Source organism: Monodon monoceros, unplaced genomic scaffold (genome assembly GCF_005190385.1).
Source record: "Monodon monoceros isolate NGI ecotype Baffin Bay Population unplaced genomic scaffold, NGI_Narwhal_1 Super_Scaffold_16, whole genome shotgun sequence".
NCBI classification, from domain to species: Eukaryota; Metazoa; Chordata; class Mammalia; order Artiodactyla; family Monodontidae; genus Monodon; species Monodon monoceros.
Genome location: NW_021703772.1, coordinates 55,179,885 through 55,197,176, shown reverse-complemented (window position 1 = coordinate 55,197,176; position 17,292 = coordinate 55,179,885). Strand labels below are relative to the sequence as shown.

Here is a 17,292-nt window from a genome sequence, read left to right as displayed (position 1 = left end):
CTGGAATTTTCTCAGCATTTCTTATTTGACTAAATTCAGTTTCCTTTTTTACTCAATTGAATCCCTTGTCACTGGAATCTAAGCAGCTTCCAAAACATTGGAAGTTTTGACAAATTAACATTCTATACTTTAATAACAGTTCTGCATCATGCATGAATTTGGTTACACTGGCCTCTTATTGTTTTGAAATTTCTTTCACTTATTGTGAGTACTTGGTCAATTTTTCCTGCCTTCGGTGGCATCACTTGGCATGTAGTAAATGATCCTTTAGTATGTATTTTAGTAACAAAATATAGCACAGTTTCATCTCCTTGTGAGTTTCTTCCTTGGTTGTAGCTTTGCAAGAACATATAGACATGTGGCCAGTTTTCTAACAATAAACATTTTCATCACTAGTAACAAATTTATATTTCACTTCTTGCTTCCATGTTTTTCTGCAAAATGATACTTTTCATTTCAATGCTAAATCATAGTATAATCTTGTTGAAGACATTAAATAGCATCTAACTCAACTAAGGCCATGGTCTTAATAGAATGAGCATTAGATGGCTAAGAGAATTGCTTCCAGACATAACCCTGCAGGAGCATAGGCAGTACTGCCAGAAGTGCTGCAAATGTGTGCAAGTTACTTACCTCTCTGAGCCTCAGGATCCTCATTTGTAAAATAAGGACAATTACATGTAACTCATTGGGCATTTGTGAGACTAAGAAAGCGTAAGTGTGATGGATACTAGACTTTCAGTGACAGTTATTCTCTTTCCCTAATTAAAGTAGATATCACTATAATGCACAATAGTGGATGCACAGAATCACAGCTTCCTGGAACTTTGTTGCTGGAAGAGACATTTAGTAGACATTATCCATTTTATCTTCCTCATATTTTTTTATTTGAATTTTATTTTATTTATTTATTTTTTATACTGCAGGTTCTTATTAGTTATCTGTTTTATACATGTTAGCGTATATATGTCAATCCCAACCTCCCAGTTCATCCCACCCTCCCCCACCCCCGGCTTTCCTGGCTTGGGGTCCAAACACTTGTTCTCTATATCTCTGTCTCTATTTCTGCCTTGCAAACAGGTTCATCTGTACCATTTTTCTAGATTCCACATATATCTTCCTCATTTAATAACTGAGTGTATTAGTCTCCTAGGGCTGCCATAACAAAGTGCTACAAACTTGGTGGCTTACAACAAAAATGTATTCTCTCATAATTCTGGAAGCCAGAAGACTGAAATCAAGGTGTTGGCAGGGCCATGCTCCCTCTGAAGGCTCTAGGGAGAATCTTTCATTGGCTTTTCCAGGTTCTGATGGCTCCTGGTGTTCTTGGGCTTGTACTTATCACACTCCAATATCTGCCTCTGTCTTCACATGGTCTTCTCCTTTGTGTCACTGTATGTCCTCTCCTCTTCTTATGAGGACACCAGTCATTGGATTTACTGCCCGTGGGGAAAATCCAACATGTATGTCCAGCATGATTTCATCTCAAGATCCTTAACTAACTGCATCTGCAAAGACCTTATTTCCAAATAAGGTTCCAGTCTAAGGTTTCAGATAGTCACAAATTTTGAGGGGATACTATTCAACCCACTACACTGAGGAAACAAGTTTCACTGAAACAACATTTAAAATCGAACAAATTTGTAACTTTGAATATTCCTATTTGAGCGTTAAAGATCTTATATTTTCTATCTCTATATTCTCAGCAGTAGCCTGTAAAAACATGCATTTTTGGTTTTACAAGATGTGAGTGGCAACTGAAGACAGTAAGCTGAATAGCAAGCAAAGGACAAGCAGATGTAATATTTTACAATAGTGCACAACATACAGTTAACACAAATCCTTTAACTGCCCCACCCGTGGGAATTTCTCACTGGCCATGTTTTCCCACAAGTTTCAGCCTCTACCCATATTGTTCAGTTCCACGGGTTCTTTGTTTGCCTCTCCTTATTCCTTCATTTTTTCCTGAATTCTCTTCTTCTTGGACTCCTTTTAAATTCAAACCCCTGTATTAGTTTTCTGTCATTGTTGTAACACATTACCACAAACTTAAGTGACTTTAAACAGCACAAAGGTATTATCTTACAATTCTCTAGGGGAGAACTCCTTTTCTTGCCTTTTCCAACTTTTAGAGGTTGCCCACATTCCTTGGCTCATGTCTCCATTCCTCCACCTTCAAAGCCAGCAATGACAGGTTGAGTCTTTCTCAAACTGCATCACACTGACTTCTACTGCTTTTCTTTTTCTCTTTTATTTATTATTTTTATACAGCAGGTTCTTATTAGTTATCTATTGTATACATATCAGTGCATATATGTCAATCCCAATCTCCCAATTCATCCCACCACCACCACCCCACCCCCACTTTCCCCCCTTGGTGTCCATACATTTGTTCTCTACATCCATGTCTCCACCCCTGCCCTGCAAACCGGTTCATCTGTACCATTTTTCTAGATTCCACGTATATGCGCTAATATATGATATTTGTTTTTCTGTTTCTGACTTACTTCACTCTGTATGACAGTCTCTAGGTCCATCCATGTCTCAATAAATGACCCAGTTTCGTTCTTTTTTATGGCTGAGTAATATTCCATTGTATATATGTACCACATCTTCTTTATCCATTTGTCTGTTGATGGGCATTTAGGTTGCTTCCATGACCTGGAGATTGTAAATAGTGCTGCAGTAAACATTGGAGTGCATGTGTCTTTTTGAATTATGGTTTTCTCTGGGTAGATGCCCAGTAGTAGGATTGCTGGGTCATATGGTAGTTCTATTTTTAGTTTTTTATGGAACCTCCATACTGTTCTTCATAGTGGTTGTATCAATTCATGTTCCCACCAACAGTGAAAGAGGGTTCCCTTTTCTCCACACCCTCTCCAGCATTTGTTGCTTGTAGATTTTCTGATGATGCCCATTCTAACTGGTGTGAGGTGATATCTCATTGTACTTCTGACTTGCATTTCTCTAATAATTAGTGATGTTGAGCAGTTTTTCATGTGCCTCTTGGCCATCTGTATGTCTTCTTTGGAGAAACGTCTATTTAGGTCTTCTGCCCATTTTTGGATTGGGTTGTTTGTTTTTTTAATATTAAGCTGCATGAGCTATTTATATATTTTGGAGATTAATCTTTTGTCCGTTGATTTGTTTGCAAATATTTTCTCCTATTCTGAGGGTTGCCTTTTCATCTTGTTTATGGTTTCCTTTGCTGTGCAAAAGCTTTTAAGTTTCACTAGGTCCCATTTGTTTATTTTTGTTTTTATTTCCATTACTCTAGGATGTGGGTCAAAAAAGATCTTGCTGTGGTTTATGTCAAAGAGTGTTCTTCCTATGTTTTCCTCTAAGAGTTTTATAGTGCCTGGTCTTACATTTAGGTCGCGAATCCATTTTCAGTTTATTTTTGTGTATGGTGTTAGGGAGTGTTCTAATTTCATTCTTTTACATGTGGCTGTCCAGTTTTCCCAGCACCACTTATTGAAGACTGTCTTTCCTCCACTGTATATCCTTGTCCCCTTTGTCATAGATTAGTTGACCATAGATGCATGGGTTTATCTCTGGGCTTTCTATCCTGTACTATTGATCTATATTTCTGTTTTTGTGCCAGTACCATACTGTCTTGATTACTGTAGCTTTGTAGTATAGTCTGAAGTCAGGGAGTCTGATTCCTCCAGCTCCGTTTTTTTCCCTCAAGATTACTTTGGCTATTCGGGGTGTTTTGTGTCTCCATACAAATTTTAAGATTTTTTTGTTCTAGTTCTGTAAAAAATGCCATTGGTAATTTGATAGGGATTGCATTGAATCTGTAGAATGCTTTGGGTAGTATAGTCATTTTCGCAATATTGATTCTTCCAATCCAAGAACATGGTATATCTCTCCATCTGTCTGTGTCATCTTTGATTTCTTTCATCAGTGTCTTAACAGGTCTTCTGTCTCCTTAGGTAGGTTTATTGCTTGGTATTTTATGCTTTTTGTTGCAGTGGTGAATGGGATTGTTTCCTTGGATTTCTCTTTCTGATCTTTCATTGTTAGTATATAGGAATGCAAGAGATTTCTGTGCGCTAATTTTGTATCCTGCAACTTTACCAAATTCACTGATTAGCTCTAGTAGTTTTCTCATGGCATCTTTAGGATTATCTATGTATAGTATCATGTCATCTGCAAACAGTGACAGTTTTACTTCTTCATTTCCAATTTGTATTCCTTTTATTTCTTTTTCTTCCCTGATTGCCATGGCTAGTGACCTCTGCTTCTGTCACCACATCTCCATTTATAAGGACCCTTCTGATTACATTGGACCCATCCAGATAATCCAGGATGATCTCCCCATCTCAAGATTCTTAATCAGATCTGCAAAGTCCCTTTTGTCATGGTTCCAAAGATTAGGATCTGGATATCTTTGAGGGGGCATTACTCGGCTTACCATATACCCTCATCTTAAGAAACAGAACATTTTAGCTCTCCACCCTCCAGGATGACCTGCATGCTGAAAGACTCATTAAACAGAGATTCTTACCCTTTATTTACCTCCTCTGAGATTTCTAGCTTTACTTTTCTCCTCCCCTTCTAGTCATACCAAATGAAAAATATAGTAAGAAGATGGCTTTTTAAAAAAGATTGTTTCCCTCTGAAGTAAGATTTCTCCCCTCAACTCCCTTACTGCCAAAATGCTGAAATGATTACAGTGCTTGGGTTTTAAACAATATATATTTCCATTATATTCCATTAAATGATTATGTGAAAATTCCCTTTTAGTCAGTTGTTACCTTCTAGAAATTACAGTCATTTGGCTTTTTAAAAAATTTCTTCTTCTTTTTTTTTTTTTAGCCTTAAGTAGCAGTGCTGAGAAAGTGCAATTTCCAAAGCACCCATATTTATACCTAGGAGATACATCAATAGAATGTGGCCAAATATATTTTAAACTAAATAAAAATTTCTAACTCTTAAGATGTCCATAAATGTTCTTTTTCATTTCTAAGTACATATGATCATTCAGACTCCCTATTCCCATTGAGAACAGAAAGAGGTTTATTAAAACTTGAATAAGAGATTCAAGAAAGTTTATTCTGGCCACTTCACTAAATATTATTAAATTAGGCTTCACATGAAAGGTCCTAGAGTGAGATCTGAGAGAGAGTCGAATGGATCAGACAAGATCTTAATTTTTTTTAAAGTCAGTATTGACAACACAAGAGGATTGTAAATAATAAATGCATCAACAGTATTATATTCTGCAAAAGAGAGGCACATGTCTATTTCTAAACTGTTCTGATTCTGGAATACCATGTTCCATTCTAAGCTGGGGCACGTCCAGGGGAGAATAAAAAGGGTGGTGAAGAGTCTGGGGACCATGAAATATGAAAATAGTCTAAAAATAGCAGTTGCTGACTTGGAAAAGTTAAGGATAGTGGATCCGTGCAGTCCACCAGAACTGAACCACTGCCATGTGGGTAAGGCAGTAAATTTAATCCTTGGTGGCTTTAGCTTGTCATCCTCTGGTCCTTCTCCCACACTACTGCCCAGAGGATTTTTCAAGACAAATCTTAATATTTCACTATCTGTTGCTACTCCCCCGTGAACAAGCAGGCATGTAGCCAGTCTCCAGGCCAATTAAGAGGGTCTGAGCATCTGAGGACCAGATAGGACCCAAACCCCTATGAGATGGCATTCAGGGGAGCTGGAGGTCCTCAGAAGGAGTTAAGGGCCATCACCATCAATTATGATGACCCTTGTGACAACAGATCACAGCCCTAATTAAAGATTCTGAAACATGCCATGTTTTCTCTCCCACCTCTATGCTTCTGTTTACGATGTTTCCTCACCCTGGAAGGTAGTCATGTCACTAACTTCCCATCATTCTACAGGACCTAAATGAATTTTTACCATGTCTGAAAGCTTTCTCTGAGGATCATCTTCCAGTTTTCCCCAGATGAGTTGGGTGCCCCTTCCTCTATATTAAAATACCACCTTGCACAAAACTTTTATAGAAAGTATTGAATTGCTTTGCTGTCACTGATATACTTGACAGCAGGACATATGAGCCTAATCTGGGACACATCTGTATATGAGGGGGCCTTTATGTGTTATATAAGCTGATGTGCATGGAGGGGAAGGGACTGGGAGGAGGAGGTCTTGAGCATCTGAGTCTGGTGGCTAAGATGGAAGAAAGGCGGGGAAATCAAAAGAACAACTTAGTGGCTAGCTCTCAATCTGGGGACTGGTTCCTAAGCCTGGCCCCATGGACTAAGTCCAAGTCCTATGGAGAAAGAAAAGCTTTAGGAACTAAAAGACTTGTAAAAAAAAAATGAGGTACATGCAGGACTGATTAGGGGTCAGGCAACAAACTATAGCACACTATAGGGAAAGTGAACCTTCTTACCTTCTGCACTGGCTACCAAGCCCTGCTTGGATTTGGAAAGGCCACCAGTGCATCTGAGACAGTGCCCGGGGAGCTGTGGCACAGCAGTGGTGAGGAGTCCAGTTATGCTCATGGGAATTCTGCAGTGGGCCAGGAAGCCCATGTCCAGCAGATGCTGCTCTGCCATGTTTAGAGGAAGAGGACTTAGGAATACTTGGAAGAAATGATGGGTGAGCAATAAAAAAAATTTTTTTTAATCTTGGGCATTCCCAGAGCTACTTCAAGAGTGACTTTTGCAAAGGGCTTGGGTTCTTACACTACGAGGGAGAAATGACCAAGCAGCCAAGTATAGATTATCACTGTTACCATGACTCTATTTATAGCCATGGTCTGGAGGCCTGGTGAAATCCAGGTATGGTTATATTATATTCTTAACCCACTCCTACCCCTGTTCATTGGCCTTGAGATCCTTGAGGGCAGAGACTGCTGATTAAAAAAAAAAATCTCTGTAGCCCCATTACCTATCAGAGAGTAGGTACTCATCATATGGCTGTTGAATGAAGTAATAAAATTAATGAAAGGATAACTATCTCCAAAGGACAAATTTAGGACAAAGAGGTGGAAGTTACAGAAATGTGATTCAACCTAAAATGCCTTTCTAACAATTAGAACTCCCTATCAGTAGAAAAAGCCCACCGTGACATTGTGAGAATCTTATCACTAGGAGAGTCATCAAGGCTGTCCCAGAGGAGGTAAACACCGCATGAAGAAAGACAGATCAAATCATTTCCAACTCTCAAATTGCTTGGTATTAATTACATGGAGACCAAGAGGAGACTGGCCATGACAAAAGAGTTAGCCGCATAAGACAGGAGGCAGAAATGATGAGTCAGCAACAAAATTGGTTTTTAGAAAAGTCTTCAAGGACTGTCTATAAAAATCAGCAAGCTTTAAATCAAAGTTCATCAGAATTAAACTAATGCCCTGAAACATTGTTGCATGAAACCCTAAACATTATCTTCAAGAGCTATCCTATTAAAACTCTGAATGATGTCCAGAGGACTAAGGTATCCAATGGACATTACCTATAGAGAAGATGTTAAGTGATGAAGGTTAAAGGAAAGATTTACAACGTGTTGAGAGCAGGCTGTGATTTGTAGACTCATAGCCTGTTTCAATGTCTCTTCCACGGCCACTGGCAAAGTAAATGCTAGAGCCACTTGTCTTTATTCCTTTAACTTGCAATAGATGACCAAAGGATCCCACATCTACATGAGGAAAATTACTAGACAATGCAGGAAAGATCTTCTGAAATAAATGGACATTCTACATAAAGGCCACAAATAGAATGATGGAGAGTACTATCTCATAATGTCAAAGTTCAAAGGCACTTTTCAAATGTCTCTTTAAAGAAAATCTGACCTTTCTTTCTTTCTTTCTTTTTTATTATCAGAAGTTTGCCAAGAGCAGTATGGGCCCTGGGTCATTTCGTTTTGACATGGAAGTTCTCTCAGCATTAAAAATAATGAAATATTTAACTCTGCAGTGACCATGAGGACACATTCAGTAGTTAAAAAAAAAAAGAACAACATTAAAACATTAGGATTTCAAAGGAAGGCTTTTCCCCCTCATATATGAGAGAGAGAACCTATATGAGGCCATAACTAGCTAAAGGACTAAGTGCAGACAGATATTTTTAAATGTATTTCATGTTATTTTACATGAAAATTTTAGGAAAATGGCTGAATACACCACTAGTAACTCTATGTCTAAATCTTTTTTGGGTACAGATTAGCTGACATTAAACATAGATGTGAACATACATTTTCACGAAAACAAAAACCTCTTACAAAAGACCTCTTGCTTCCCATTTTAAGGTATAATTTACAAACAGTAAAATTTATGTTTTTTAAGCGCATAGTTCTGCAAGTTTTGACAAATGCAGTTGTATAACTGCCACCACAAGCAAGACAGAGAACAGTTCCTTCACCACTCAAAATTCCCCTGCACCCCCTCACATTAAACCCTTCTCTCTATCTCCACACCTGGCAACTACTGATCTGCTTTCTGTTGCTATAATTTTGCCTTTTCAAGAATGCTCTATAACTGGAATTAGAAATGGACTCTTTTAAATATCATACACTTGATAAAAAGTGAAGCAACTGAAGTGCCCATTTTAATGTACTGATTTCTATTTTCTGAACTTAAAGGCAATAGTAAGTACATAAAATCAAATTACTCTCAACTATTACATCTTGAAACAGGTATTACCCAAGGAGCCTTTTGAATATACAGATCTTTAGGACTTCACTTTCAACATATTGAATCAAAAGCACTCATGTGGGTCCTGAGAATTTAGTTTTTATTCAGTTCTCCAAGATTGATTCTGATTGATCCAGCCAGATTGGGAAACAATCCAGCAGACATTCACTATATGAGATTAATTACCAGACTGTAAATTATGTGTGGCAATGGGATCAAAATTCAGAGATTGGGAGGGTTTTATGCAGGTGATCTTGTTTTGAGATGTGGCTACCATTTACTGGCTGCAGGGCCTTGAACAAGTCACTTAAACTCACTGAACCTTGGCTTTCTCCTCTGTCACGCATGGGTAATGATGCCTACTTCATCAGGTTATCTGGGGGGATTCAATGCATATAAAGCATTTAGAACAGTACCTGGCACACTCAGCAGGTACTCAGATAAATGGAAGCTGCTTATCTAGCTGGTATTACCATCATTGGTATTGTCATCATCACCATCATCATGCTTTACGTGTCCTTCTCCATATTTCCGCATTTGGGTCAATTTCACTATTTTTTTAGCCCTTCTTCTAGAGGTGACCAAAGTAAAGAGAATCTATTTTTGTAGTAGCCAAACTATTATTCAGGGTAGTGCAAACTAAAAGAAATTCACTGATTGTCCCCAACCCTAATTTTCACCCTGCTACAGCCTCAAAGATACCAACAGGGACAAAAAGTGAATTACTAGAAACTCTCAGTCTTTTCCCCAAGGGGTATTGGTCAAACACAAGCAAACAAAAGGGAAGAAGACAAACGAGGGACCAGAATAAAGCAAAAAAAAAAAACAAAAAAAAAACAGCTTATCTATGCAGTTATGGAATATCTAAAAATCGACTTTATTCATTAGCAGTTTTAGATGTATATACATGTATTTTTACATATAGTTTTAATTTAAGCCCTGAAATATAGAAGAGTGATGATATTTGGCTGCACTTGCTGATCTAAAGAAAGAAAAACTCTTATCCTCAGAAATTATGCAATGCTGCCAACACCACGGATCGAAGATGAGGATTAGAGACAAAACTGAAACTCATAAGCCCTACCTGTTCTCAGCATCGGCACTGCACTTTGGGGACAGCAATTCAAAGGATTTGGTAAACTTCACCACCTGCCACACAGAAAGACAACAAATCCAAGTCAGTTAAAGCTTTCTCACAGTTTAAAATATTCCAGTAAACACTTTTCATCTTTATAATGACTATTACGATAATTGGAGATTAAAGAGAGATTTTAAGTGGAGAAATCCCGAGGGATACGAGAAAATTTTATCCTACATTTTGTACTTTATTTCTTACATGGCACATATTGCCCAAGTTTTAATACATTTCTAAATATGTATATATTTTTACAATAAGGTGTAAAAATCCTGTGGTGGTCAGGCAAAGGGACATCTCATTTGAAAATAATTTTTTTACTGCCCTTTTAACAACCCAGTCACCATCCATGGAGAACCTGGTAGAGACAAAACATCTTTCAAAAGGTTGCCCTCCATCAACCCCAGGTTCCTGAAATTACCTTCCCTGGCTTATCACTGTCCTCAGGTGAATGTTTTTCTGTCACTTGCAAAGGGTAACGAAGAGGAAGACACTTAAGATCATTCCTAGTGTGGACACTTCCTACCTTACCTGTCCAGTGAAACTGGCACAATCAGTTCAAGATCCTGATCAAGACCTATTATGCTGAAAGGTAATTTATAGGCACAGAAAATGCAAAGACAGTTTTTCTTATCATTAGCTACTGCTGAGTTCTTACTATAAACCAGGCCCTACATCAGAAGCTTCTTTGACTATTTAATTTCCCTATTACAACTCTTTGAAGTGGGGATTTTTATCTTCAGCGTATAGATGAGGAAACCAACCCATAACTTTTAAGAAACTTACACTGTTTCGCACAACTAAATGGGGCCTCTGGGATTAAAGCAAGTCTGCATGACTCTAGAGTGTCAGTTTTTTCAACAACACTAAAAATATTGAGTGGGAAAGGCACCGTTTCTGGTCCTCTTTTGACAAGATATAACACATGATAGAAAAAGGAGGCCCTATACTGAAAGGAGTCATCTGAATGTCACTGGATGCTTCCAAGGTTGACATTTAGATTTGCCTTAGCCAGATGCAGTCATGCTTCAAAGGCCGTTTAAATTAACCACTTATAAGGAAGTGATGGGCACTTGAGAAAATGACTTGGGAACTGGGAATAGATTAAATATTAAAACAGCTCTATCAGTGAGGTAATGAACCCATACTAAAAAAATGCAACATTAAGAAAAAGATAAAAGCCCATCACAAAGAAAACTGTGTGTGACTAGCAGGGCAGTGACAACAGCTCAACTAAAAGGAAATACCCTTGACAACTATAGGACATATTTCATTTCATATTCTAACGTGAAATAAGCCTCTACAAAATTACTCATTGTGGCAAATTTTATTTTCCAGAGATGGCCACAGCAATATCTCCTATTCCACATTCTTCTCTACAATATGACCCTGCCACCTTCCTACCAGGGTGTAGGGTCTATGTTTCCTCCCCTTGAATCTAGGTGGGCTCTAGACCACTACAACAAATAGAATATATAGAATAGAGGCTATGCACCTTCTGAAGTTGTCATAAAAGGCAATGCAGCTTCTGCCTCATCTGACTGGAATACTTGTGCCTGGAGCCCTGAGCCACCATGTCATAAGTCCAACTACGCAGAGGACACTATGCTGAAAGGTAGCCAACCATACAGAGGAGTCACATGTAGATGCTCTGGTCAGCAGCTCCAGTCTTTAAGCCCTCCCAGCCCAGGTGCCAGACATAAAAGCAAACAGACCTTCAGATGATTCTAGTTCCCAGCCATTAAGTCACCCCTGATCTCCAACACTGGTTCCAGATATCCTGGAAAGAGGTAAACCATCTTGGCTATTCCCTCTCCAAATTCCTGATCCACAAGATCAGTTTAAACTAACATGGTTGGTTTAAGCCTCTCAATGTTGGGCTTATTTGTTACACAGCAAAATTAACTAGAACACTTATCTTAATTGAGGGCTTAAACAGAAACCAATCACTTAGAACACAGAAATCTTGATCTAGCTGCAATATTCTTGGGGTCTCACAAGGCCAACAAGCCACAAACAGACTATTTGCTATCACCAAATAATAAATTCCTCAAACCATACCCTAAATAATTCTTAAAGTTAAAACAATAACAGGATAATAAGTAGAAGCATTTCATTTATGCTTGCAGAATGGGAAATTGTTACAGATTTTAAAAGAGAAAGTCATATCTCTACTTTGATCTCTCATCATCTGTGATTTCTTTCCATTATTTTGTTAGATGACAGTAAATTCTTCTACTTTTTAATCATGTTTTAGGCTGTTGCTATGAACTGAATGTTTGTGTCCCCCCCAAAATTCATATGTTGAAACCCTAATCCTCAATGTGATGGTATTTGGAGATGGGGCCTTTGAGAGGTTATTAGGTTGTGAGGGTGCAGCCTCATAAGGGGATTAGTACTTTAAAAAGAGACAGAGAGAGCTTGCTTCTTCTTCTCTTCTCTGCTACGTGAGGATACAACGGGAACATGGCCATCTACAAACCAGGAAGGATGGCCACACCAAACACTGGATCTGCCAGTGTCTTGATCTTGGATTTCCCTTTCCCAGCCTCCAGAACTGGGAGAAATACATGTTTGTTATTTAAGCCACCCAGTCTATGATAATTTGCAAGAGCAGCTCAAACTGACTAAGACAACCATATCCTACCATTTTACTGCAAATCTGTATGAGGCATTTTGCATACATTATGACCAATCCTTTATGTACATATCGATGCTTACAACGTCCTGGCAAGGTAGGTATTATTATCCCCATTTTCCTGAAAGAAAATGAAAGCTTAGAGGGGTTAAGTGGTTTCCTGGAAACCATATAACCAATATGTTAACAGAATTGGGATTTGAACCATGTCGGTCTGATTCCACAGCTTCTAATTTCCCCACTACTCACTCTTTCATAAACATGAGAAAGTAGCATTGACAGAGAAAATTATTTGGACATGACTCCTTCAGAGCCAGAATACTTAGATAAATTCTGCCTTTATTTATTAATTCTATGAATATTTATTGAGTACCTACTATATACCTGAATCTGAATAAACATAGACTAAAAGTAACTTGAAGTAAAACACTTGGCTTGATATAAAGTAAATTAAGTTACCAATCAACTAATAATTGTTTTTGCATTTGGAAATCAAGAAGGATATATCTTTTAATTTCCAGACTTGATAGATGAAATTAAACTCTCCAATATTACTAAGAATACTTTATTTGGCTTAATTTTCACTGCTGATTAGAATACTTTACAACTCTGAAAGGACATATGTTAATTTCTGAAAAACTGATATCCATTGGGTGGTAAAAGGGGGAGTAAGCCCCCTTGGTGGGGTTTTTGAGGATCACTCTAACACGGCCACGGAGATTACACTCAGAAACGCATGTGAAATTAAAGGGTTTATTATATTCACAGGCCCTAGAGAGGGGGGCACAGTATGCCCAAAGGACCACAGAAAGTCACCCAAAGCTCAAAGTTTGGTTACTGCAGGCAGGCAGACAGCAGAGCAAGGACCCACGGGTAAGTGCCTTTATAGACGGTCATAGGTAGGGTAACTTGTGGCACTCAGGAAGCATTCCCCTTGGGTAATTTGAATGTGACTGGGTCTACATGGAAAGGAGACGAGGGGTAAAATGAGGAAGTCATCATGAGGCTTGTGCCTTGCGTACATTACATTGACGATGGGTACCCAGAAGTGGGCAATAACTAAGCAGAAGTTCAAAACAAGCAGGGCAAGTGCTGTCACTCAGGAAGCCACTGGGGCAACAAAGAACAGCTTGACATTACATAAATGATTTTTGTCCTATAGCAATGCAAATGAATTTTATCCAAGCAGAAATGCGAATGGCTTCTGTGCAGTAGAAAAGATAAGCCCATAATTACAATTTTATTGTCCTGGATGATGGTAAGCATTTTTTTTTTTTTTTTTTTTTGCGGTACGCAGGCCTCTCACTGTTGTGGCCTCTCCCGTTGTGGAGCACAGGCTCCGGACACGCAGGCTCAGCGGCCATGGCTCATGGGCCCAGCCGCTCCGCGGCACGTGGGATCCTCCCGGACCAGGGCACAAACCTGTGTCCCCTGCATCGGCAGGCGGACTCTCAACCACTGCGCCACCAGGGAAGCCCGGTAAGCATTTTTAAACTCTAACCTAGCAATCTTGTGCCTGCATTCATCTGTGTCTGTTTCAGAACGGACTACTACCTTGCTGGCTTCTCTCATTAATGTGTTAACTACATCTTTGATACCTGCTTGTTTTAGATTTGTGCAAGGGTTAGGTTTTTAACTGTTTGAAAACTGTTGTTTGACACAACAAATATGTACTGAGTGTCTGTATGTGTCAAGTAGTTCAATAGGCACTGGGGCTACACAGTAAAAGAAAAAAAAAAAAATCCCTGCATGCATGGAGCTTACTTTATGGTAGGGAGCTTAATTTGTCCTGGCTCATCAAAATTAGTGCTCCCTGGAATAAAAAGTGAACTTCTGCTCTCCATACCTTAAGAAATAAACCTAAAAAATGTCTAGAGATTAACAAAGAATAAAGATCTTTTAAGAATTAAAAAAAAAAAACCCTCTGAGTGATAGAAGAAATGGAACAGAAAATCCTGAAATCTTAAAGCTATATAACTTACAGCTCTAGAATCACAAAGAGAATGGATAAGATCAACAAGTACCTCAGTGAAATGTCAGAATATTTGAACCCTTGGAATGTAAGAGAGGACTTGTTAAAACTAACAAAAGGAAGAAATTCTTTTTTCTAAAATGTTTGAACTTTTTATTCTAACATAAATCACATGCTGAAAAGAAAAACAGGGTCAAATATTTTGTTTTATTTTATTTTTTGGTTTTAGTTTCTAAATTCCTTTTTAATGAGTAAAGGGAAAGTCAAGGATTATGCATCTTTCAACTTTAGCACTCCATATCATGGAAAGTACTAGTTGTGTCCCCAGTAAACCAGCCCATGGTGTCCTGATCAAAGTCAGATACTAGATTCATGAACCACAATGTTGACCTTGTGTGTAGAAAGAAGTAAGCTTACCCAAAGAAAGGTCTGGCCTTTGCCTTTGTCTCCTGGGAGGTAACCTCTAAGCCCTTGGAATGTCCAGCCTGGGTAAAAATGTCTTTGCTTACCTGGGTGCCTTGGGCCAGCCAGATAGTAACAATGTAACTTAGAGTGGTGGCTTTGAGCCACACCAACAATGTGATTTAGGGTGGAGCCTTTGGGTCACATGGTATCAGTTGACCTCTGGAGGGCAGGGAGACTGCGGGCAGCTATGAGGGTGGCCAAATAGATTTTAGTGATCAAGCCCCAACAAAGACCATGGATGCCAAGGTTCGGGTGACCTTCCCTGGCTGGCAATACTTCATGCATATTGAATACTTCATGCACACACAGTGATGTGTGCATCACTGCTGGGAGAAGTTAATGCTTTCCATGACTCCATGGAGAGAGGACAATTGGAAGCACCACTTTCCGAACCTTCCTGGACTGATCTCTCCCTTGGCTTACTTTAATTTGTATCTCTTCCCATAATAAACCATGACCATGTATATAACCGCTTTCAGTGAATTCTGTGAACCCTTCTAGCAAAATATTGAGTTTGAGAGTGGTCTTAGGAACTCTTGAACTTGTACTTGGTATCAGAAGTGAGGACAGTATTACAGACTATGTTCCCTAATTTCATACCTTGTATAATTCTTAGGTTCCCGTCTCTTTAGAAGAAAAATGAGGACAATACTAATGTTGCCTTGTCTTTGGATACATACTGATCATCCAATGTGTATTAAGTACTGGATAGCATAGAGAGAAAAGAAACAGTAAATATAGTCTCCAACCTTTAAAGAATTAATATTTTAGAGAAGAAAAATTTTTTAACTTAATGGTCAGAAAAACTTTAATCTGTTGATGTGTTCCTTTTACTAAACCAAAGGAATTATAAAAGCCTATTCATTTTTTTCTTTTACCTTAGCTGTTGAGAAGCTCAGAGAAAAGCCTTAGGTTCAAAGTTGTATCATTTTTTGCAGCACAATTTGGTTTTGAGTTTGTTGTTTGATTTTGTTTCACTTACGACATCTACTTTCTCTTTCTTCCTTTTAATTTGAAAGTTTGCCTTTCATTCTGCTATGTGTCTGGAATACAATAAGCACTCAGAAACTATTTGTTCACTATGAATTTTTGTATTTTTGTTGAAGGGTGCCTTAAATGCTTTTGGCGATTAATTGAGTAAAAGTGTAAACAAAAAGGGGATGAAGTACTTACATACTTGAAAAATGTATGAAGTATATAAAAATACTTTTACACATGAAATCACATAAATTTGCTTATGTACAACTAATTACAGTTGAACAAAGCTATTATGGGCCATTAATTTGTGTAAAAGAGTATTTTTCAGAGACATGGGATAGGAATCTGGAATGGTGGGTAAGAGAAATACAACATTTAAGGATCTACAGCTGATAGCAAACAATGTAAGAATAAAAGAGAAGCAAGCTTGAGTCCCATCAAGAGAGTGACAAAATATAAGCAGAGCAATGAAACTGTGAAGACAAACACACTGCTGACTGTAAGCCAGATAAGATCAACCAAGTGGCAAAACACTAGCCTTGGCTCCATAAGGTGCATAAAGTTAGCCTGGTTCCAAGCCATCAGACTATGAAGGGCTTCAAAAACATTCTAGAATAAATCTAAGATTGTCACAGAAATTCTAGTCTAAATCATATATTCAAGAACGCAAGGTTGCTGGTGGAATCCCCCTACAGGTTCTCTGAATTTAGGGCAATCTGAGATTAGGTTCACAAGCAAATTAACCCTCAAAGTCACCAGAATATTGAGCCCTTAAGGCGACATACACATGGGCCTTGGTCCTTGAGGACAGCAAGGAACAGCAAAGAAGTATTACAGTTCTGGACATGTAAACTATCTGCTTGCCTCCCATTCCTCCAGAGTGGGGTTGGGCAAAAAAACTCTGTAGGCCAAATTTGTCCCACCATCTGTTTTTATAAATAAAGTTTTATTTTAAGAGTCCACTCATTCATTTAAATATTACCTATGGCTGCTTTTCGCTATGACAGTAGAGTTGAGTAGTTGTAATAGAGACCCTATGGGCCACAAAACCTAAAATATTTACTAGCTGGCTCTTTGCAGAAAAAATTTGCTAACTTCTGGTCCAAAGAGATCTCTGAACCAAGTCAACTAGCTATTTTCTGCTAAATCGTTAATGGCTAATGATAGATTAAAGTATTCATGTTCCCATGTAATTTATCTATAGTTCAGAAAGGAGATTCCTGGAGTCAAAATCTTCTCATCTAAAACAACACTGTAATGACAGAAATTTTAGGCACCAGGGCGAGTGATGGGGGGTATATCTGAGGACATGCATATGTCCCACTTGTCACGGGACCATCCCAGTCTAATAAAGCCTGTTGTCATGCAATAATTATTAAAAGTACCTCCTTGCACTCTCAAAAATATCTTTGTTTGAAAAGCAAAACTCTAGGCAGCCATGCCTCAAACAATTTATATTTTTAAAAGGAATTTATTAAAAATATAAT

The 17,292-nt window shown here is 38.4% G+C and overlaps 1 protein-coding gene across 2 annotated transcripts in view; it reads right to left on the bottom strand.

The window, feature by feature from the left end:
- The window catches only part of PDE11A (phosphodiesterase 11A), a 415,741-nt gene that overhangs the window by 221,498 nt on the left and 176,951 nt on the right, over positions 1 to 17,292 (bottom strand). For both annotated transcript variants that reach the window (XM_029225505.1, XM_029225506.1), the window contains one exon: positions 9,702 to 9,766. In XM_029225505.1, coding sequence (XP_029081338.1) covers positions 9,702 to 9,766 — 65 coding nt within the window. The remainder of the gene's footprint in view (positions 1 to 9,701; positions 9,767 to 17,292) is intronic.